At 36.0% G+C, this 23,976-nt stretch overlaps 2 protein-coding genes and 1 pseudogene across 2 annotated transcripts; 1 reads left to right on the top strand and 2 right to left on the bottom strand.

The window, feature by feature from the left end:
• The first annotated feature begins 557 nt into the window (after positions 1-557).
• LOC120258648 lies at positions 558-1,040 on the top strand. The gene has a single exon (XM_039266099.1). The coding sequence runs from the start codon at positions 558-560 to the stop codon at positions 1,038-1,040; it is 483 nt and encodes a 160-aa protein (XP_039122033.1).
• An 18,558-nt stretch (positions 1,041-19,598) lies between these two features.
• On the bottom strand, positions 19,599-21,700 carry LOC120258339 (annotated as a pseudogene).
• On the bottom strand, positions 21,493-22,885 carry LOC120258647 (cysteine-rich repeat secretory protein 38-like). The gene is made up of 3 exons (XM_039266098.1): positions 21,843-22,885; positions 21,662-21,752; positions 21,493-21,579 (listed from the first exon to the last, which is right to left on the bottom strand). Exons 1-3 carry the CDS (start codon positions 22,874-22,876, stop codon positions 21,493-21,495), a joined length of 1,212 nt encoding a protein of 403 aa, XP_039122032.1. The 5' UTR covers positions 22,877-22,885.
• Between the last annotated feature and the right edge of the window lie 1,091 nt (positions 22,886-23,976).

The following is a 23,976-nucleotide window of genomic DNA, read 5'->3' as shown; positions in this document are numbered from 1 at the left end:
GGCTTCGACAGTGTGTGGGTGGTGGTGGACAGTCGACCAAGTCCGCTCACTCTTGGGCCGTCGGGATCGGCATGACTTTAGAGAAGTTAGTCGAGTTGTACATTGATCGAGTGGTGAGACTTCATGGTGTTCCTCGTATTATTGTGTCCGATCGGGATACGCGGTTCGTGGCACACTCCCGGAGGAGTCTACATAAGGCCTTAGGAACCAAATTGACGCTCAAAGACGACTTTTTCATCCACAAACCCGATGGGCGACCCGAGAGAACAATTCAGATTCTGGAGGATATGCTTCGGGCTTGTATGCTTGATTTTGGGCCTTCTTGGGATCGACATTTGCCATTGATAGAGTTTTTCTTATAATAACAGCTTATCGTCAAGTATTCAAATGGCTCCTTATGAGGCAATCGTATGGCGGGGAGATGTAGGTCACCTATTTGTTGGGATGATGTGGGAGAACGTAAATTGTTAGGGGCCGTAGATCGTGCAGTTGACGCTGGAGAAAGTTCGTCTTATCGTAGATCGTCATGCAAAGCGTCAGAGCTAGCGTAAAAAGTTATGCAGATAATAGGAGAAGAAGCTTGGAGTTCCGTGGGTGATCATGTGTTCTTAAGAGTAGCTCCCACTAAAGGAGTTATTCGTTTTGGTGTGAGAGGGAAGCTCAGCCCTCGGTTTATCGGGTCCGCTTTGAGATTTTGGAACGCATTGGTGAGGTGGCATATCGACTTGCATTACCACCTTCACTCGCTCTCTGCACATGATGTGTTCCATGTTTCTATGCTGAAGAAGTTCATTCCGAATCCTGACCATGTGATACAATTTTCTGACTTTGAGCTTAGCAATGATTTGACGTATGAGGAGCAACCAATAAAGATTGTGGATTTTAAGGAGCAAACATTGAGAAGCCGGGTCATTTCTTATGTCAAGGTTCAATGGAGCAATCATTCAGAGCGTGAAGCAACTTGGGAGTTGGAGTCTGAGATAAAAGGGAGATATCCGTATCTTTTTTTTGATACCTTAGGTACAAGTTTAGAGGACTAAACTCCTTCTAAGGAGGGAGGAGTTTGTGGACCCCACTCTTTAAAATTATCTTTTTGTTTTTTTATTTAATTTAATTAGTTTCATTTAAAAGTTTTATCTTATCCTTTCATAACCTTCTACCCATATTTTAGGCAACCTCCCACCCGTGCGATTTTTTTTTTAAATCTCAATAAAAAGGGACAACTTCACAGTCTTCTCCCTATCGTCTCTTTAGCGCTGTGGTGGCGTAATCGAGAGGTTCTCCTAGTCCCGATTGTCAAACGAGGATCTAAGCGACTTCCAAATACAAGGTTAGGCGATCATCCGATTGCACCTTGTGGTGGTCTTGTTTGGCGTTGTTGGGTGTTTGTTTGGTGTTGTATGTTAGATGTTCTCCGCTTGTAGGTTCTTCATGTTCTTTTTAAGTTTCTCTATTAAATACGCTCTTTATAGTTCCCGTTAGTGGTTCAGTGAATTTAGGCAAGCTTTACTTCTCCATGTTTTATCCTGGTTATTTATGGATGCCATTGTGTGAATATATATTATTCTTCAAAGGTTAATTAGTAATGCTTTAGCAGTTTAATTTTCTTCTTGATGCACTGTACTGTTTGGGTTAGGATGTGCAGTGTTTTGATTGAGGTCTTATAGTATCCAATGATATTTATTTTCTGATCCTTTATAAGATTAAGTGTTATACTTGGAATCCAAGACTCCTAGTTAATTTGTAAAGTTAGGGTTATTGAATTGATTTTATGTCTATAGGTTCTTTTGTGGAGAGTTAAGTGGGAGTCAACTTGGATTTTTGTGGGTTTAGCGAATATCAGGTAAGTATCCCACATATAAATTATGCTATATTTATACGTTCTTTGACACTAGCTAAATTTGTGAATTTAATCATTTTAAGTATTCATGTTTATAAAGATTAGATTACTGTTATGAATCTGACTTATCCTTTCCAGTATGATTAATTTCGGATTTATCATTTAGTTATTTAAAATATTTTAAATTAAAGACGTTTCTAAGCAAAGAGTTCTGGATTCATTAAATGTTGATTATTTAGATTTTTAAAATATTATGTACCTTTTCGTAAAAGGATACTGATCATATCATTTGAGTTTTATTTCATTTGTTTAAATTATATTATATTCAAAATCTGAATTTCTTTTTTTAATTCATTTTGTTAAATCCAGGATTTCTAAAATTTCTTTTATTTATTTATTTGTTTATATCAGACACTTAGTTAATTTATAATTATGTTACTTATTTAAGTCAGATTTTCTATTTTACTGATTTTGGGTATTTTATTTAATTTTTGTTTAGTAAATATTATTATTTTTTTATTATCTCATTAATGTATGGATTCTATTAATTGGTTTATTTTTGATATGACAAAAATGGGATCATGTTATCGTAAACTTTTGTACTTTTGCTTGTTTTGAATTTTTGCTAGTTCATCGCTTTGTGAACATAAGGTACTTTTGATATAAAAACTAGTCCCCAACTAACTTTGCAATAACCCCTCACATCGGGGGTTAAACACTGACCGTGTCGACACGTATTTTGTTCTAGAAACTATAGTTTCCCACTGCTTGCCGTCAGTGCAGAATATCGGCCTTTGTTAATTTTTGGCTCGGGTCACCGAGGGTAAAAAAATATGACTTTTTGTTTTGTCTCGGGTCACCGAGGGTAAATATATGAATTTTTGTGATTTGTTTTTGGGGCAATAGTTGTTTGGGGGACCTATATGCTTAATTTTTGACATCTATGTTAAGTGAATTAAACTTATGGTTGGTTTTTGCAAATTATTAAATTATGATTTTTTTGATAAGTGATCCCTATATTTTTTTAGTGGGTGCTTCATCGGGTCATCAAGCTCATAAATTTTTGTTGTTATTTTTTTCTTTCGGATCGGGGAGTAGAGGTCGGTGACGGATAGCTTAGCAGGGATCGCTGGGCCACCGCCAATCTTCTTAGCATGTAATAAGTCCCGCTTTGTTGTGGGCATAGTTTTTATTTGATTAAATTTGTAGCAATCAGCTAAAGACACTTAGTTATTTCTTTTTAGTCTTTCGAACTCCATTCTTGTTTCTAGCCTTTGCTCTCTGTTAGACTTTTTTTGTGATTTGTTGAGAACAGGTTTTGAGGCCTTACATGCCTACTAGGCCTCAGCTTGGTGGGTGTGTGGCCGTTTGTCAGTGCACTGGGCCTGGGGAGCCAGGTTTGGGGCGTGACAGCAGGAACGATAAGGAATCAGGGAAGATAGTGTACCTGCCCAAACAAAAGATTTATTCCTTCGTGGTGAATGAAAGAGTGGGCCAGGAGGGTTTCTGAAGAAGAAGTAGTTAACTTTAATAATTTTGGCCCAACAGCAGTTAGGATTAGAAGTTATTTTCCACCACCATTTTCCAAATATAGCACAATTGAATTCCTTAAGGTTAAGGATTCCCCAACCACCCATGTTTCGGGGTCTGCAAATCTTTTTCCAAGCAACCAATCTAAAACCTTTAGAACCCAAATTCAGGTCTTTCCAAAGAAAGTCCCTTCGAATCCTGTCAATATCTTTAATCACCCAGGCTGGGAGTTTGAACACAGGCATCCAATAGACTGGAACAGTCAAAAGAACCGAGTTAAGAAGAGTTAAGCGACCACTTCTATAATATAACATTTGATTTTTCATTTCACTCTTTATTTATTTAAAGGTTTAAAGTTCCATATATAACTTATTTAAATTTCTTTTTAAAAAAATCAATAGCGTAAAAATGATTAAAATTGCTATTAAAATGTTATTATGTTCTTATCTTTTTTATCTGATTTGTGTGTGTGTGTGTGTTTTTTTTTATTTTTTATTTTTGCAAATAGGTGATAAATGCCCCCACTTAAGAATATAGGTAGACATGGAAATACACTAACTACGGTGGCTTAACAACACTTAGGAATTTATCATATCGGGCGGTCTAACATCCAGGCAATGAAGACCTACCACAGCGCCCAAAAAGATATATTAGAGACCATAAACCTATGATAGTAAATCTTCCCTGCCATATAACCATGAAAGGGTGGAGAATATAGTTCCTCCCATAGAAGACCCACACGAAGATTCAGTGTACAGTGTGTGGTCTCAGTGAACAATAAGAGTATAGTACTTTACAACTTCTCTGGTGTGAAGTTTCAAACACGTGTCTACTCACTCACTGTCAAATTAAAAAACTATTGTACTATGCAGTGATTGTCTTGTGATTTCTTTTTATAAATACTAACAAGAATTTTTTTTAATTTAAAAGTGTATTAAAACCTAATTAAGGTATGGCTCAGTTTTTTTATATAATTAAAAAATTTATTTTCACTTATTTTGAACATGGGTTACAGTGATTTAGATATTCGTTTACTCTGAAACGGTGGAAGTACCACTTTTCTTATTTCAACACTTTTTAGATTTTGAACTAAATATATTTCAGTATATTTTCACCGAAATAAAATTTTATATAAACCCGCTTCTTCTCATTTCCCTTATTTTAAAATTTATAGACTACTTTTCCTCATAGAATGCGCTAGATGTTAAAGTAAATAAATAAATAAATAAAGACTATCAAAATATGCAAAAGTCTTGAATTGCATTTGAATGATTGAGTTGCCATTAAAGTCAAAGTGGATAACATTGAATGAGAGAGAAGGCCATGAATGGCGAATGCCGTCTTTTAATTTTGGGAGTCTAGTGGCCATCTGAGTTCCATTACTAGAGCCACCCAGGGGCGGAGGGAGAGGGGGAGGGCGGCCGCCCCTGTCGCCAGCGAACCCCTCCCCGCTCCTTCTTACCCTCTCTCTCTCGCCGCCTCCTGCCGCCCGTGAAACCCCCGCCCCCTCCGCTTTATCCCTTTCTCTCTCTCCGCCATCCTCGCTCACCGGCGAACCACCACCCCTTCCCGTCCCCCATTTCTGTTTTTATTTTTATTTCTCTCTCTCTCTCTCTCTCTCTCTCTCTATATATATATATATATATATATATATATATATATATATATATATATATATATATATATATATATATCTATATATTTATCTGGTAAAATCCCCCTTTTGTATTTTTATTTTTTCAAAAAACTGTCTCTCTCTCTCCAATATCCCTCCCTATTTTAGGGGTTTTTATTTTAAAAAAAATATTTTTTAAACTTCCCTCCCTTTTTAAGGGTTTTTATTTAAAAAAAATATTTTTTAAACTTCCCTCCCTTTTTAAGGGTTTTTATTTAAAAAAAAATATTTTTTAACAAATTAATACTTATCCTCTAAAGAGTAATAATTTTTTAAAAATTTATTTACAAACTTTTTTATTTGATTTATTAATATTTTATAAATTAACAAATTAATACCTATCCTCTAAAGCATAATAATTTTTTAAAAATTTATTTACAAAGTTTTTATTTGATCTATTAATATTTTATAAATTAACAAATTAATAACTATCCTCTAAAGCGTAATAATTTTTTAAAAATTATTTTCAAATTTTTTTATTTGATCTATTAATATTTTATAAATTATTTCATATAGTATATTTAAAAAAAATCTATGTTTTAGTTTTTGGTTTTTATAAATTAGTTTATATAATATATAAAATTATATTCGGAGTATACAGTTTTTTTAAAAATGTATGATTTAAAATTAACATATGGATAAATTTAAAAAAATTAAAAAATTTATTAATTAATTAATTTTTTCGTAATTCGCCCCCCTGCCCCATAATCTCTGGCTCCGCCACTGGAGCCACCCATGGTTGACTTGGATGGAAGACTTATTGGCCAACCACACAAGTTCATATGATCAATGGGAACAGAGCAAATGAAATATTTTCTTAAGAGAAGAGTTCAAATATGAAAGCAATGGCCAAGGCCGCAGCCTGATGGGTTCAATGGGCAAGATGCTTGATTAAAAACTTGGGCTGCCGAGCTAGAACTTTTAACATGGCTTTGTTTTTTTTAATTAACCATTTAAAAACGGAGTACTAAAGAGTCTTATAAAAAATCTTCACCGGAGTTTTATTTTTTATTTTTTATTTACATATATAAATATTTGAATGCTAAAAATTAATGAATTTAGTAGCCCAAATCTTAACCACTTGAACCAACTCTAGTCATTCCTCTTCATCTTAATAATTTTTCCAATGATTCCGGTTCATTCCTCTTCATCTCCAATCATTGGATTGTTGCAAATGAGGTAAGTGGTGTAGGTTTCTTTTGCTCTAATCCTAATTATTCTTTATCCTTTGCAGGATCCTGTTCCATCCTTTCTCAGTGTGTTGCGATTGCTGAACTTCTTGATTTGGAAGTTGCTATTGAGTGTGTTGTTCAGTTAGGTCTCCAGATTCGGCACATTTTGTGGGCCCCAGCTTCCTTGTCCTCATTCATTTGTAAAAGCCATGAGAGCCCAGGATTCCTGGCCAAAATTATGTAAACTTTTGCATAATTTCATGAAACTTGTCTTAAACTTGTCCTTGTTGCCATCTTGTTATTGACAATGGAGCCTGAGCCTTTAGCATCCTTTCTTCTATCCATTTAGAGAAAGAGAGAGAGAGAGAGAGAGAGAGAGCTGTGATCTCCTCCGGCGAACTTCCGGCAATCCTCCGGTGAACGTCCGATGATGAGTTTGTGGACTCAACCGCATATATTTCTTTTCCTGATTTTGTCAATCTTCCATGTAATCTCCTAGCCTTTCCTTCTATTTAATTATTAGATGTTGTAGTGCTTGAAAATACTTGGATGATGATTGTCATGTTGTCTTAGATAATAATGGTATTATTGAATGCATGATCTGCATGTTAAGGCCAAGGTTTTTACATCTATTTGGAGTTTTGATCTCACTCTATCCTTCCATCTTGTGAGTTTGTTGTAGCTGCATATTGATTTCAAATTGTTGACTGCATCCCTCATCCTTCTTTTGAAATTCTTTTTTATTTTTATTTTTATTTATTTTCATATGTTGGATATGTATAACTAGTTATATACATACCCTTATTCTATAGGTCTAGTTGTACATCATTTGTTAAGTTGGTGGAATGATATTGCAAAGCTAAAAGCAATGTATATTTCTTGTGATTAGTAATAGTGATAGTTTAAGTGTATGAGGGAAGCATTGTAGTGGAATGTGTTTAGATTGGATGGTGGAGATTCTTATCAAGTTGAAATATTGGTTCAAGACAAATGTCAAATGATTGGAGGTTAAGCATTGGATCACTTTAATTTTAATCATGTTAATTGGTTAATGCTTTTGAGATGCATTTAATTTCCTAGGTGAGTTCCTGCTAGAATACATGCAAGACACTTATTTTATTTAGTTTATTTATTTATTTCTTTATTTTGGTTTCTCTCTCTAGAGAATGTAAAAGAAATATTTGGTTAGTGTTTTAACTTGTGATTAGAGTGATTTTGTTCTAACTTTGGTAAATCATTGGGTTTTAGGATCGTTTTAGGGAGTGGTCTTGGACCTCATTTTTGCACTTAGGCAATACCAGGTAAGTAATCACCCGAGAACTCATGTTTTCATTATTTGAAGAATTTCTTTTCTTGGCAAAATTATTATCTATTATTTTATTATGATATTCTTGCTTATTGTATTAATTATAAAATTATCTATTGTCGAATAGGTATTTTCATGTATTTCTGATTTATGGCTTTAATTAGCTATGGACTTAGTATTTATGTTTTGGTATGTTATTTTTAGAATGGCTACTACTTATCTTGAAACGTTAATGCATCATTTATATTAGAATATTTGGTTGTAACCAGATCCTTATTATCTATTTGTTCTTATACGATGTGGTTATGATCATATTATGGTATGATGATAAGACCAAAAGCTCTTGAGTTAAGGTATAGTGGATGCTTTTTATGTTTTTAAAGGGTGTATGCTAATTATTAATAATCTTGAGTCGATGTACAGATTTGATGGGCATATATGTGTTTAGAGAAAATGTTAATGTAGGTGAGTAGGTGAATGTTAGATGTGAATACATCAAGAGAAATGTGGTACTACAATCCAGTGGCAAGGTTGAGTCTTGAATTTCAGGGTTTTAACTTACTATCTAGGGTGGAGATCATAGCCTTTCCTTGATGGTATCCTTACTAAAATTGTGAGGTTAGCACTTGGGAAATAAATTAAATGATTTGGTGGTTTTAGAGTCAATATTTCAAGGTTTATTAGGGCTGGATTATTACAGATTTGAGACTTCGACATTCTATGTTCATGCATGAAATTGCTAGAATGAATTTTTAAGTTATGATAATGAGTTGAATGGGAATTGGGGCCTAAATTCGGAGGTCATAGAAGCACAATTTCCAGATGGTTAAAATTGAAAAATTGTAATGATTTCTTTGATCTATCTACCTGCCAAATTTCATATTTATTGGATATATATTCTATAAGATATGATCAATTATAGTTGACATGTCTTGGAGGTATTATTGTGTAGACATGCAGATTTAGAGGCCAATTTCCGGATTTAATATGTAAAATTAGGCAAAGTGTTCAGTATAGAAAATATTCCTTATTACCATGACCTTCAATTTGCAAAATTTCATGTTTATTGGATTTATAGATTATGAGTTATGACCCATTAAAAAGACTTGCACATGATGACATCTATATGCAGAATCTTCAGATTTAACATGATCTTTCTCATTCTTGGAGACTAAAATTGGGTCAAGTATTAAACAAGGAAAAGGTTCAGAATTTTCCTAAGTTACTTACTACAAAATATCTTTGCATCTGATGTTAAATTCTGGGAGTTATGCATTTTGAAATGAGACATATTAGAAGTATTGTTATGCAGAGCTTGTGAGATATAAATGTGCATAGTGATTAGTTTTTAGTAATGATTTGGGAAATTATTTATTTAATTTTGTAAGTAATTTCTGTATTTTCAGTTATTTTTCCTAAATTGGGATTTTGAAATTATGTATTTACGTTTGTTTGAATATTTGGAAAAATTCATGAATATTACGCATTTCAACCTTGAGTTTTTTTGTTTGAATGCTTTTGATCTCCAAATGAGCGATATGCAACCACATCGGTGGGGGGTTAAACCACGACCTTGTCGACAAGTAATTTTGGGAAAGTGAGGCTGCGAGTTTAGCACCGTGTCCGTTCGGTGAAATAATCAACGGCCACCGGTATTCAATCTCGGGTTACCGAGGGTAAATAAATGATATCTCATTATTTTTGGCTCGGATCATCACCGAGGATAAACAAATGACCTTTGGCACTTACGATGAAATTTGGAGACATACTCTTCAATTTGTTATTTTTTTGGGTTTGCCCTTTTTGATTTTTGAATTTCGCAAAAAAACACAAATATTTGTCCCTGCCTTGAAATTTTACGTATTTTTTTGATATCGTATTTACGGGTTTTTGAATTCGATAAATCATATTTGTAAATATTCTTTATTAGAATATTTCACTTTGTATTTTGTTTTTGTTTAAATTATGTTTTGAAGACCTATGCTCATTTACAGCGAATAATTATTCTGAGTTCGAAAACCCCAGTATTCTTTTTGATTTTTAGTTATCTTGAATAGTGTTACTACTTGAGAACTATACCTCTGTTGAACCATTTATTTTTGTATTTGTTTAATCTATGTTTAAACTTTGAATTATTCTTAATATCTGAAATCGAGATTCAGTAAAAGTCTCATTGTTTTTAAGACAATTTTCGGATTACTTCTCGGGCTAGTGAGCTCATGGATTTTCTTTAAATCCTTTTTCGGATCAAAAAGTGATAGATCGGGCGTGCATCTTGAGAGATTATGCAGTAGTTGTTGTCTTATCCTATTGTAAATTTTTAAGTTCTTGTTATTGTGTATCCCTCGTATTTTTGTATTTTTGGCATTCTATATCCAAGTATTGTGTACTTTTGTAGAGTTTGTAATCTTGTAACTTTCGCTTAGGGTTATTATAATTTTTGCTCATCTCGGATCAGATTTTTGAGGCCTTGCAGGCCTATGGGGCTCACGCCTTGTGGGTCTGCGGCCGTTTGTCTGCGCACCGGGTCTGGTGAGCCGTGTTCGGGCCGTGACACATTTTCATCACCAATACTGAGGCCTTTAAAGTTATTAATCGCTTGCAACCTTGTGCTGGATCTCCAAATTTGGAGCATATCCTAAATTCTGTAGCCAATCTCATGTTCACCTTACTCCTAAGACTTGGGCTATTCCTGTGTGTAAACTTGCAATTCATGGTGTCAATTTAAATTGTCTTACTCTTTTCCTTCATGGTCGTGAGCTTCCGTTTTGGCTTATGAAGTGTATTAGAAATGCTGGTTTTGATTTCTAGCTGTTCCTCTACGTGCTTCTATATTTTGTTTTTGTCTTTGTAACTTTTTTCTTCTTCAATAAAAGCTCGTGAGCTCCTTTTATTAAAAAAAAAAACAACTCTAGTTTATATAAAATGAGTCGCTTTGGATAACAACTCTAGAGCTAAAAAAATCCAAGATAACATTCAAATAACCGATTTGGATAACAAGTCTCTGGTCTTCTTTGGTGCACTGTAGAGGTTAGATCTCCCAAAACTTGAAAAATTATCAAAGGATCTTGGTAGGGATGAAGGCTTTGGAGACTTCCATAGAAATTCCAAAGTTATGATGCAACCAGACAATAAAAGAAGAGGTGCTCCACAACTTCGATTGCAACCAAGCACATGATACATGTGGAGGTGCGGAGCCTATTACAACATCTTATGGCGAGGTTTTTAATTGTGAGGATTTTTTTGTCCTAGGCTAACCACATGAATATGTTAATACTCACTTGGGAGAGGGTTATTGGAGGTTTTGTAAGGTAAAGTTATCAACCAACCCTTGTTTGGATCCAGGGTTATGTAAAGGGTAGGGTTTGAGGGGGTTAAATGGAGGGTTGAGAAACCTCCATTTACCACATTTTCTCAACCCTCCAAATTGGGGTGTTAAGAAGGTTTTGCTTTTTATTTGGACCAAAATACCCTTGACCTTTCAAAAATTTACATCCATTTGAAGAGCCAAGCTCCAAACAAAGGACAACAATGGTGGTCGGGGCTCTCTTCTCCCCACTCTCCTTTCTCTGTACTCCGTCTTCTCTCGCTGCAACCCCACCCTCACATCCCTCATCACTGCTCAGCATCCCATCCATCTCCTTCTCCACTGACAAGCGTAGCGGTTCCACCTCTTTCCGCTACTCCATGCTCGGTTCCACTGCCAGAACCTCTTTCCCCACTCCTGATAACTCTGAAAGTTGGGACTTTGAGGATTACTAGATCTTCCTCAAAGACGGCAACCAGGTCATCTCTGTCCTCCAGGAGATGCTCAAGCTGGTAGTCTAATTGCTCATCCTAATGCCAGTCGAATTTCCTTTTCTCTTGATACTCTTCTTTGATCTAGCTTGAAGACATGGATATGGATGAGGACTCAGAGAAGGCGGCGGTGCAGGTGGTGGCACAGGGAGTGGTGGACAAGAGAGTGGATGAGATGGAGACTAGATTTATGATGGCTCTTAACTACATGATTGGCGTTGCTGAGAAGGATGAGGATGATTAGGTTATTGATATCTTGTGATGGATGTCTCATTTTCTTTCTTAGCTTTTTGTTCTGTGAGGGCTATAGTCAAAACCTTCTTTGTGCTCACAAGTGATGAACTGAAGTGTGTTGATTTTTGTTACCTTTTGGTTTTGCACTCTCATTTGTCATTCAGATCGTTGGAAAACGAAAGTTAAGTTACAAAGTAAATTACTTTCTGTGGAAAACTTGATGTAGCTGATGAAACTTACACATGAATGTCCCTAATGATCTTCTGTTCTTCTTTCATGCAGGATGCTATTGAAACTAATTCTTGTAGAGCTAACACATCTAGTTGGATTGATGATTATTTGATGCAAAATTTCGTTCAAGTTATACTGCAATTGATCTTTTGAGATAGTAGGTTAAATGGTTTATATGATAGTTTGTACATTAGAAACTAGTTTAGAAACTACATCCTTGAGAAATGTAAGCATCCAACTTGTTGCACATAATTCTTGGACACCTGATATCATTTTGAGCTGGAAGATTGATGAGGGCAATATGTTGGCATATCAATGGCGGGTTGAGTTATTGTTCAGTTTGTACTCATTTAATGCCTATAGTTTATTCTAAAATCTGCATTTTTGGAGTGCATAAATATTTAATAGAAATACATGAAGAAAAGTATAAGAAAAAATCAATAGATAAATATAATCAATAGATAGTTTTACATAATTATATGTCTTATGTGTCTTTTTTCTTGTAAGGGTATTTTAGTAATATTACCATAAAATATTTCCCCTCTATTACCTTCAATCCAAGCATTACAAGGTTTGGTAACCTCCATTTATCTTACCTTTGTCCCAAACAAGGTATAACTTAAAAACTCCATTTCCCTTACTTTACCCTACCCTACCTTCCATTATAAACCCCTCCTTCACCTCTCCCAAGCAAGCCCTAAAGGGTAGGGCTCATTTTTAAATGAACGGTTTAATATTACATCCCCTACAATTGTCATTAAAAGAAATTTCAAAAGATTTGACTGGGAAAACCCTGTTTGGGTTTGGGCTCTAATGCTTAGAGTCAAACTCTCCACAATAGACCAAAGCTAGTTTATCTATGGTATTAGCAAGTAAGGGGTAAATATCCTGTAGCATCACCAAACTATGGCCAAATATCAAAAGGGATACCAACCTTTAATTTGTATCTTTTTGAGTACCATAATTTGATTTTGCTTCAACGGGAGGGTACCCGCTTATTTCCGGTGATAATTTTCTGACGTGGCCGCCGGAACGACCACGTGGACCAGCTTATGACAGCTCAGTTGATGACGTGGAAGCGCCAGCGAGGCTGTTTTAATGCCCATCACTCATTTTAATCCACATCACCCCCGTGAGTGTCCACATCAGTCTCCCGCCCACTCGTCTTCCTTTCCCTCGTCTTCTTCGTCTCCTGCCCTCTCTTCTCATTCTCAATCGTCTGGTTTTTTCCTTCTCCTTCTTCTTTTCCTCCTCCGCCTCCTCCTCCTCCTCCTTCTCCTCCTCCTCCTCCTTTTTCTTCTTCTTCTTCGCTTCACATACCTGAAAGCAAAATCACAGTGAGGGTTCTTCTAAAGGGCTTCTCCTTTGCTCAATCTCATTCAAGAATTTTGACAGCTAGTTTCATTTTGTAATTGTCATGCTTGCAGTTGTAGTGGGTTTTGGATGTTGTAATAAGGGCAGAAATTTAGAGCCCACAACATACAACATACACATGGTAATATTAATTTTAGAGGCCGCAACATACATCTGGTAATATAATTTTTGAATACTAGATTAATATTTACTAAATCAATTGTATAAAACTGTATACTAGATTCTGCAAGAAGAAGAAGAAGGAGGAGGAGGAGAATGAGGAAAAGAAGAAGGAGAAGGAAAAAACCAAACGATTGAGAATGAGAAGAGAGGGCAGGAGATGAAGAAGACGAGGGAAAGGAAGACGAGTGGGCGGGAAACTGATGTGGACACTCATGGGGGTGATGTGGATTAAAACAGCCTCGCTGGCGCTTCCACGTCATCAACTGAGTTGTCATAAGCTGGTCCACGTCGTCGTTCCGGCGGCCATGTCAGAAAATTATCACTAGAAATAAGCGGGTACCCTCCCGTTGAAACGAAATCAAATTATGGTACTCAAAAAGATACGAATTAAGGTTGGTATCCCTTTTGATATTTGGCCATAGTTTGGTGATGCTACAGGATATTTACCTGCAAGTAAGAGATCAATGGTTTATAGTACTTATTCAATATGAATTTTTGTTTTCAAATTTTAATTTTGAGGATTTATTAATTTATGAAGCTTTTGAAATTTTCTCATCTTTGAACTTTTATCATTTTAGAACATAAATAAAATTAATTGCCTTACACTGCACACTGTAGATAAGCTTAACGCCACCAATGGCAATAATAACATCACAAATTTTTTGATGCAAAAAAATATGATGTTAAAAGGAGATAATGCCAATTAAGTCAAAGAACTATCATTTATATATATATATATATATATATATATATATATATATATATATATATATATATATATATTTGTAGGGAGTAAGGATGGTAACAAGGCAGTTGGGGATGAGGAGGCCCCTCCCTCACCTTACCCAAGGTCAGGGATGGAGAATCTTTGGCCCCAACTTTTAACTCCCCAATGAGAGCCATCATCTTCCCATCCTCATACTTGCTACTCATGAATTTAGTTTTTTTTTTAATTATTAATTATTAAAATGAATATATTTGGTAATATACTCATGACATATTATTCATTAAATTAAACACAAACTACCATATAAAAACCTAAAAAAAAAAATACTATATTAGATGCTAATTAATATAAATCAAAATATAGAATTTTGAATTTATACAAATAGGACAAAATCTTGCTATAATTATATAACATGTTAAATAGTTAATATGCAATTTTATCATATTAGATATCCCATAGGACGGGAAATGCTTTTTCAGCCCCTACCCATTCCCAGTCTCATTCCATGAAATAGCGTCAAATTGGCCCTAGTTCTGACCCCCATAATCGAGGAATCTCCTTCTGGTTAGAGTAGGTCCTTGTGAGGATCTGGGATTCCCCATCTTGTTTCCACTCCTATAAGAGAGTAGTTAGGCATAGAAGATAAAGTTAACAAAAAACTGATATTTCATTTGATAGTAGAGAACATAGACAACTGGTTTCTCATATAGCTAGCACCAAAGAATGATGAATCAACATAAAAAGCGATAAATTGCAAAAAATAAAAAATAAAAAAATAAAAAAATAAAAGAAAATGTTGGTTCATGCTTGGCAGAAAAAAAAATATTTGATTGAAAGTTAGAAGATGTAACTTCCTCTGTTATGTTAGCTATGTAGCAAATTTGAAAAAAAAAAAATAATTATAATATAATTCTTTTCTATTCACAGTTTCAAATTAAAATTAGTAGTTTTTACACTACTTAAATAATATGCATGCATCATTTAATTTATGGTCATGAGACCAATAAATATTTGCATTATTCTATCTATAAAATAGCTTAGTTTTTTTTTTAAAAAAAAAAAAGCAACATATAGATAAAGCACAATATTATTTTTTTAAAAAAAATTTAGTATTGATTTTGGTATTTTAAGATCTTTCCACAATTTATTAATTTTTTTATAATTAAAAATTAAATTTTATGCCGGCTCTTGTTTGGATTTTTTTGTACTTACTCTCTTTTTAATATAATTTAGACTATAATTTTTTAAAAAAAATCAGTCAAATGGTAGGCGATAGCAATGTGGCTTTGCCAGATGGGTCAAATAATTGACTGCTTATATATTATGAAAATTATAGTCAATTTGTTTAAAAAAAACAAACTTTGAGATGTAAGAAAAATAAAATATCAAATTTTTAATTTATAGCATCATAATTTTTTAAAAAAATAAAATAAAATTATAGAAAACACAATACAATAAAAAAAATAAAAAAAATACCAACTTGCCACTTTTGTAAAAAAATATAAAATAAAATAATAAAAAAATAAAAAAAAGTAGGAAATCACATAGTAGGGGTTTAGGTAAGCCCTCTAAACACCACCTAGTTAGGGATTTCTTATTTTCGGTGAAAGCAGATATAGTCTGTTTACAGGAATCCAAACTACAAGATCTTCATCGATTTATTTGGAGAACGATCGGTGGAAGACTTCTTGGCTATTTTGAATTTATTCTTGCTATTGGTCCCTCGGGAGGCATCATTCTGTCTTGGGATAGTACCAAAGTGATTGGATTTTTAATTCATTCCGAGACTTTTTCGCTCACCTTAAAGTTCACAAATAGATTCGACAACCTTCCTTGGTATTGCACAACTGTTTATGGACCTAATTCCCGGTTAATCAGAAATGATTTTTGGAACGAACTTCGTCTTGTTTAAGGATTGAGTTCGACTAATTGGGACCTTTGTGGAGACTTTAACACAGATTTTCTCCATGAATGATAAGAATAGAGGCCTTCCTAATTTAGGTGACCTTGCTTCGCTCAAAATTTCCTAAATGAGCTTAGTCTCTCTGATCATTCTCTTCATGGTAGAGGTTTTACCTAGACCAATGGTCAATCAAACCCAATTTGGACACATTTAGATCTTTTCCTCTCTTTCTCATGATTGGTACTCTGCTTTTCCCAGATCAAGTCAATTCGCTCTGCTTAGATTTGGCTCAGACAATGCTCTCATTTGTCTAGATTTTGGTTCACACTCTCAGAGATCTCGTATTTTATGCTTGGAAAAATCTTGGTACTCAAACGATCACTTAAGTCCTTTAATTCAAGAGTGGCGGTGAAAAACCAACTCGGAAGGATGTGGCACCTTCATTTTTTCTAAAAAAACTCATTCTCTTAAAAGCTAATCTCAAGAAATAGGTGTTCAAGAACTTCAATTCCATTTCAATTCACAAAAAGCCTTGATCTTGGAACTAAACTCCCTGGATACCATTAGTGAGAGTAGAGAGCTTCTAGACACAGTCACAACGTGTCTCACAATTACACTTGGATTTATATACTCTCCAAAAAAAGAAGAAACATATTGGTGACAAAGATCCAGAATCACCTGGCTCAAAGAAGAGGATTCTAATACAAAATTCTTTCATTCGGTTGCTTATGAGAGATGCAACAGATATTTTATTCCTAGAATCTGCTTCAATAGTTCTTGGATTGAGGGGAACCAAAATTCGGGCAAGGTCTATTCAAATCAACTGGGCTTCTATTTGGTACCTCTAGGCCTTCTCGATTTCTACTGGACTGGCAACATCTGTTCAGTTATAAAGAAAGAGTAGATCTTTCCAACTTGGACTAGCCCTTTTCTTAAGAAGAAATTAAATAGGCAGTGTTTGACTTGGGTGCTGATAAAGCCCCAAGGTAATGGTTTCCCTGTTTTTTTCTTCCAAAAACATTGGGACTTAGTGAACGATTCCTTTTTTTTTTTTTGCTCTGCAAAGATTTCTTCGAATGAAGGGCTAATCTAGAACTTATCAATTGGATCCATATTGTTTTGATTTCTAAAAACAGTTCACCTGAAAAGGTTTTTGACTTTCACCCTATCAACTTGATAAATCTTCTTGTAAAATTATTTCTAAAGTGCTCACTAATAGACTAGGGAAAGTGATAAACTTTATGGTTGATGATTCATAATCAACCTTCATTAAAGATTATTACTTCTCAAGAATTAATCTTTCATCTCCAAAAGCAAAAGTTCCTAGGTTATGCTTTTAAAGTAGACTTTGCTAAAACCTTTGATTCACTAGATTGGAATTTTTAGATATTCTTTCAACTAGAGGATTTAGTCCTTGTTGTGTCTCATGGATTTTCAACATGCTTAGCACCTCCAAAGCTCAAGTGTTAGTGAATAGGAAACCACATGGCTTCATTCGTTGTAAACGAGGATTGTGCCAAGGAGATCCTTTCCCCCCTTTTCTCTTCGCACTAGTAATTGATACTCTAAGTGCGATGTTCACTAACGCTCTTCGGAACAACGTCCTTCTGGGTGTTCCAATTGGATCTTCGGGCAACATTTGTCATCTTCAATTTGTTGATGATCTTATCATTTTCTCAGTGGGAGGGTAAGAAAACCTGCTTATTATCAAGCTTATCCTTTACCTCTTTGAAGGTATCTCTAGCCTTACCATCAATTACAACAAGAGTTTCCTATACTCAACAAACTTCATGTTTCAACCTAGTGCTTCAATCCTAAATTGTGCAAGGTATTTTCTCCCTCTTACTTACCTAGGAGTACTGATGGTTGGAGCCAAATTATCATCCTGGAAAGCCAATTACCTCTCCCTTAGGGTTGTCTTACTTTTCTCAATTCAGTCCTCTCCTCTATTACTACATACTAGATGTCTATCTTCAAATTACCACTTGGGTAATTAAAGAGATAGACAAGATCTGCAGAGATTTCTTTGGAAAGTACCAGAATTGGGATCAAAAGACGTGCGCTTGGTAAAATGGGATAGGTTATGCCATCCATGCAGTATGGATGGGTGGGTAGGGTATTCTCAATCTTCATTCCTTCAATAACACTCTGCTAGCCAAATAGTGTTGGAAAATTTATATCGGACATCAAGGGTACTAGTCTAAAGTTATCCACCAAAATTATCTTAGTAGAGGACCTCAAAGGCCACTTTTTCACTCTCTGCCTGGAAACAAATCTTTTTTCTAGGCAGGTATCATCCTGATTCTACCTGCTTTCAGAGCCTGTAACTCAAAAGCAATACATAATGGTGCTACCACCTTCTTCTGGTTCGACAACTGGTCGAGCTTCTAAAGACCTGTGCCCTGCTCTCTTTAACAATTATTTAGCACCCTGGATCACGCTCAGACAATTTCTTCAGAATATCTCTATATGGGAGTCCCTCTTTCGCAAGGCATCCTCTAAGGATCTTCCAACCCTCTTGCAATCCCTTCCAGATTGCAATCCCTCTTCCACGAGGCATCCGCTCGGTTAGATCACTTTACAAGTTCCTAATTGATGGAGGATTGCGAATCCACTTTATTCTAATTTTTTGGAAAGTGGATTGCCCAAGCAAAATTACTCTTTTTTGGTGGCGCACTAGTGAAAATAAAATTTTGACTCTTTCCAATCTTGCAAAAAAAGGTTGCAACTTCCAGAATGCGATAAATACTTGTGTTCTATGCCACCAAAACTCAGAAATAGTGGACCATCTTTTGTTAGAATGTGATTTTGTTACCCGCATTTATACTTTCTTCATGCATAACCTTAATTTCCATTCGCTTTCACGTTCAATTGAAGAGGTTTGGACGACTTAGATCCCGTCCTTTGAAATGACCCAACGTTCCTTCTGGGATCTTCTTTCTAGAGCTATTTTCTAAAATATTTGGCTGTGAAAAAATAACCGCATTTTTAATTACGTCTCTCTCTCTCTCTCTCTCTCTCTCTCTCTCTACAGCTTTGATTTTGTTTAAAATTTTTCATATACTTCTTGCTTGACTTTCTACAGCTAGAGACCCAACCTAGCAAATTTCCAGTGATACCATTCTGTCTGTCAAGCGCTCTCTCTCTCTCCTGAGTGCCATATCAACTGACCTTGCCAGCAACTCGGTACCTACACAGCCTCAAGAGTGATCCTCCTTCACTCGACTGAAAAGACCTCAGTTGCCTCTTGGTGGACTTCGTCATCTCAGTCGTCGGTCGTCTGTTCATTTTTTATTGCTTTTGGATTTAGGAATGTAACACCTCTGGTGATGCACTCCTAGTCTTCTGTTTTCCCTTTGTCATTTTGTGGGTCTAGCTTTTTTTCCTTTTCTGCATGTTTTTTTTAGTTCCTTGTCTGTTTGCTCAAATTGTTTGTTCACTCTTTTTGGCTTGCTAATAAATTTGTGGTTTATCCAATTTAAAGAAAAAACATAGTAGGGCTTCATTTCCGACCATAAAAATTCTTTTAACTCAACATGTAATTTCACTTCAACTGAATATATTCTCATGTAGATTACCAAGCCACTGCTTACCAAATTTCTAGTATACAAGATAATAAATAATATTCTTTATAACACTAGACAAACATAAACAAGCAGAGGTCACCAACTAAAAATTCAACGCAGCAAAGGAAGAATTTTACCAACAGTAGTCTATCTTGGCAGGAGATCAGAATTGGTAACATCATTGACGGAGGGAACAACGGTTGCATGTGACTGAGAGCTTGATGAAGATGCAAGAATCTGAATGTTTCTTGGCCGAGTTATGAATGAAGGAGGCTGGCTGGGTGTTGGGAAAACACTGTGGCCACTGCTCCTCAGCATATGAATAACCAGAGACATTGTTGGCCTCTCTTCCACATTCTCTTGGACACACAACAATCCTATTTTGATCAACTTTATTGCTTCATCAGTTGAATATGAACCTTCAAGCAAAGGATCCACCAACTCCAGCTTTGTTTTCAGTCCACAAATGCCACATCTGTTTTTATTCCAATATGTAATTTATAGTTAAGCACCTGCTTTAATTAGTATCAATTAACATATCATGAACTTACATGTCTGATAAGAGTTTGGCCATATTCTTCAAAGTGTGCTCTTCCATTCCTTTGTGCAGTTAGTACTTCTAATAAGAGGACTCCAAAGCTAAAACAATCAGACTTTACGGAGAATAGCCCTACCATTGCATATTCTGGGGCCATGTATCCACTGTTTGAAATTTCAGGTTTAGAATTAGTATGGGAGGGTATAGTTTAACAGAACAGACATCAAAGAGAGGAGTTTTTCTTACTAGGTTCCAACAACTCTGCTTGAATTGGCTTCAATTTCATCTCCTCCATATATCTTGGCCATGCCAAAGTCTGAGATCTTGGGTGTCAGTTTGTTGTCTAACAAAACATTACTGGCTTTGAGGTCCCTGTGAATGACTTTGAGCAGTGAGTCTTCATGGAGATAGACAAGGCCTCTGGCAATTCCTCCGATGATCTGAAGCCGTTGATTCCAATCCAATTGCACCCGCTTTTCAGAATCTGGCAATGGAATCAAGGGAAAAGAAACAATGTATGATTGTTTGAATATATGAAGAGAGAAAGCTGTTTGATTTGCAACTGACCAAATAGAAGAGCATCAAGACCCTTGTTTGGTAGGTATTCATAGACAAGTAGCTTCTCTTCTTTCTCAACACACCAACCAAGCATTCTCACAAGATTTCTGTGCTGGAGTTTCGCAATTAACTTGACCTCATTCTCAAATTCAGTGGCACCTTGCTTGGATGCTGTTGAGAGTCTCTTAACAGCGATCTCTGTTCCATTCTTCAGCACACCCTGCATGCATAATAATCTACTATCATTAACTCTATTGACTATTAGTTGCAGTCCTACAAAAATGAATACAATTAGTGCGACGAATTTACTTTATAAACAGGGCCAAATCCACCCTCACCAAGCTTATTTTGATCGGCAAAATTATTTGTAGCTGTTTGTATACTACTCAGAGGCATGTATTTATCAAACTGAGCTCTTTTGCTTGCTGACCACATTGAAACAATAATTTGTTAGCAGCTTCACAATATATATCACTGACATAAACAAACACCAGACAATCAGAATCAATTACTGACGAGAATGTACCATGTTTCTGCCTCAATTTCCAGCACAGACAAGAGAGACAAGTAGCCAAGAGAATGAATCCCACAATTGGCATGACAATAACCAGAACACTAACATTGGATGACTTCTTCCTTACTGCCAATTCAAATAACAAACCACTCATCATCCAACACTTCTGCATGCTTTAATTAAACAAATATAGATTTCAATATACATCTGAACACTCACCACCAAATTCTTGTGTAGGAGTACCTTCTGGTATCACTGAGGTGTCAAAAAAGGGAAAGGCCTCATACCTCAAGGTGCAGCTGCCAGAGAGATATCGCCATCCTTGAGTCAATGCACAGTTTTGCAAAGAAATATTCATCCCTCTCTACAAGCAATCCTCACAACCCTCTCTGCTGAGGTCTCTTGTGCACTGCACAAGCGCATAGCTCTCCAGAGAACTATTGATCGCAATCTGTTATAATTCGACATTAGATGAAGTCACACTGGTAGGACTATTATCTGTAATGCATATCTAAAATATATATGCACAATACCTTTCCGACTCCTAAAAATGTTGGACTATTAACTGCATCGCGAATGAGTCCCTGTACCATTCCGGTGGTGATATTGGCAGCAATCTGGTTACTTTGTTCAGTTCCACACATTGTCCTTCCATCAGTATCCACAACCCCAAAAAAACTCTGGTTGGAGTACTTAATAAAACAGCTCTTATACCATTCAATGGCTTGTGTCTTGTTTGTGCAATCTTCTAGAATGCTGTTTCTTGCATTCTGTAGACAGGTTTCGCAAGAATCCCCTTGTGGAGCTAGATCTCCTCGGCATAGTGCTAGGCCATAGAGCTTGTTCATCGTCTCCCCTTCACTAGTGTTATAGAACCCGCCCTTCAACGGAGTGTTTGTCATCAAATCAGAGAGAATGTCGTTGAGAATCAGGTCATTAGGAATGGAGTCTTGGTAGGGGCAAGAGCTCTGAGTGACCTCTATATAAACTCCCTGAAGGTTCTGAAGGAAAGGAGTAGCTTCATACCGTATCCAACAGCTAGTAGCCAGATATCTCCATCCCTTCCTCATTGTACAACAAGCTTTGATGTTTGCCAAGATAGTAGTCAAGCAACGACTGCATCCTTCTGCGGTTAAGTCTGGTGAACACTGTGCCAGAGCATACAAGCGTTCAGGGGGCAATGCTCTGTAAGAGAACATAACGGGTACTTGGGATGGGGCCTCTTTGACCAACTGGGACATCACCTCCATTGGCTCTGATGAACTGGTGTTCTCATAGGGATTGATCATGGAGAAACCATTGGTGTCTGGGAATCCAAAGAAGTTGGTGTCAGAGTAACGTAGTTCGCAGTAGTCATACCATATGATGGCTTGTTTTGAGCTTGGGCACTTCTCAGAGATGTTTTTAATGGCTGATTGGATGCAGGCCTGGCAGTTTTCTTGTGAGAGGTCACCAGTGCAGAAGAAGAGGCCATAGACAGTGCCTGAGATTTGATATGTAGAGTTGGAGGATGAGGATTTAGAATTGAAGGTGGAGAGGAGGGAGTTGAGGTTGGTGGAGAAGATGCTGTTGTCTGTGTAGTTACCACCGGTGCAGTTGGCTGTGATTGGAGAGAAACTCAGGATTCCGGCGTTGACATGGTGAACAAGAAGGCACAAGATGGCGAGGCTTAAGGATTTGTTGGGAAGAAGAAGAAGAAGAGCCATTTGTTTTGGTTGGCTTTTTGGATGTGAAGAGCATGAATGCATTCCCTCTAATTAGATTTATGTTGAACAAATACTCAGAGACGATCGTGTGAGCAAATTGATTCCCAATCTGGAGTCTTGATGTTGAACTTTGGAGTGAAACCTTCGTTTGAAGAGGGTGTGACAGCTCTTTGGTTGTTGAAATATATTTAAAATTTTAATTTCTGTTTAACATAAAAAAAAAATTATCTAGAAATCTTGATTAGTAGGGACCTGAATTAGCAATTTTTAAGTTTTAAAGGTGAAGATTAATAGAAATATAAAAATTTTGGATTAAAGACATACGCTCAATTTACTAAGTGGACAAATTCCACTAAACCAAAAGTGTGCATGGATGTATTGAATGCACCATGCGACCTCACCCTGTGCACAGGTGACTCACCATTTATACCCACACAGAGGATCCTATTCAACATTCTTGGGATGGGATTTGAGTGGAGTCCTCCATATGAAAAAGAATGTGTCTTGTTGTTAGGACTAGTGTTGACAACTTGTTATTTTATTTTTTTTATTTTACTTTATTTTATTTTGAGCCTTTTGGTAGGAATAAAATTTAATTTATGCAACATCTTTAAGATAAAAAAAAAAAAATCATCCCTGACTGTTCTCATATCCAGGATGACACTAATTTTTGGGCGCCAGAAAAAAGTGGGAATTTCACTGTCAAATCTTTTTACAAATTCCTTATTGATGGCGGATTGCGTTCTTCGCATTACCCTTTACTTCTGAAAAATCCGTTGCCCTAGTAAAATTACCCTTTTTTGCTGGCTCGCTGGAGAAGACAAAATCCTCACACTAGAAAACCTTTTTAAGAAAGGGTGTTTATCTCACTACACTTCAGATACTTGTGTTCTTTGTCACAATGCTACTGAAGACCTGAATCATCTTTTCCTCAACTGTGAGTTCTCCAAACGTATCTGGAATTTCTTCCACCATGTTTTGGATTCCATCCCTCCCCCACAGTCTATTCCCTCAATTTGGACCACCTGGCTGCCTTCCCTTATTGCTCAGCACCGAGTTCTTTGGGACCTCATTTCCCGCGCTGTTCTGTGGAATATCTGGATCGAACGGAATACTCGTATTTTTCAAATGAATGCTTCACA

This window comes from Dioscorea cayenensis, chromosome 4 (assembly GCF_009730915.1).
Source record: "Dioscorea cayenensis subsp. rotundata cultivar TDr96_F1 chromosome 4, TDr96_F1_v2_PseudoChromosome.rev07_lg8_w22 25.fasta, whole genome shotgun sequence".
Classification (NCBI taxonomy): domain Eukaryota; kingdom Viridiplantae; phylum Streptophyta; class Magnoliopsida; order Dioscoreales; family Dioscoreaceae; genus Dioscorea; species Dioscorea cayenensis.
Note: the sequence above shows the minus strand (reverse complement) of the source record. Positions and strands in the feature narration are given on the sequence as shown.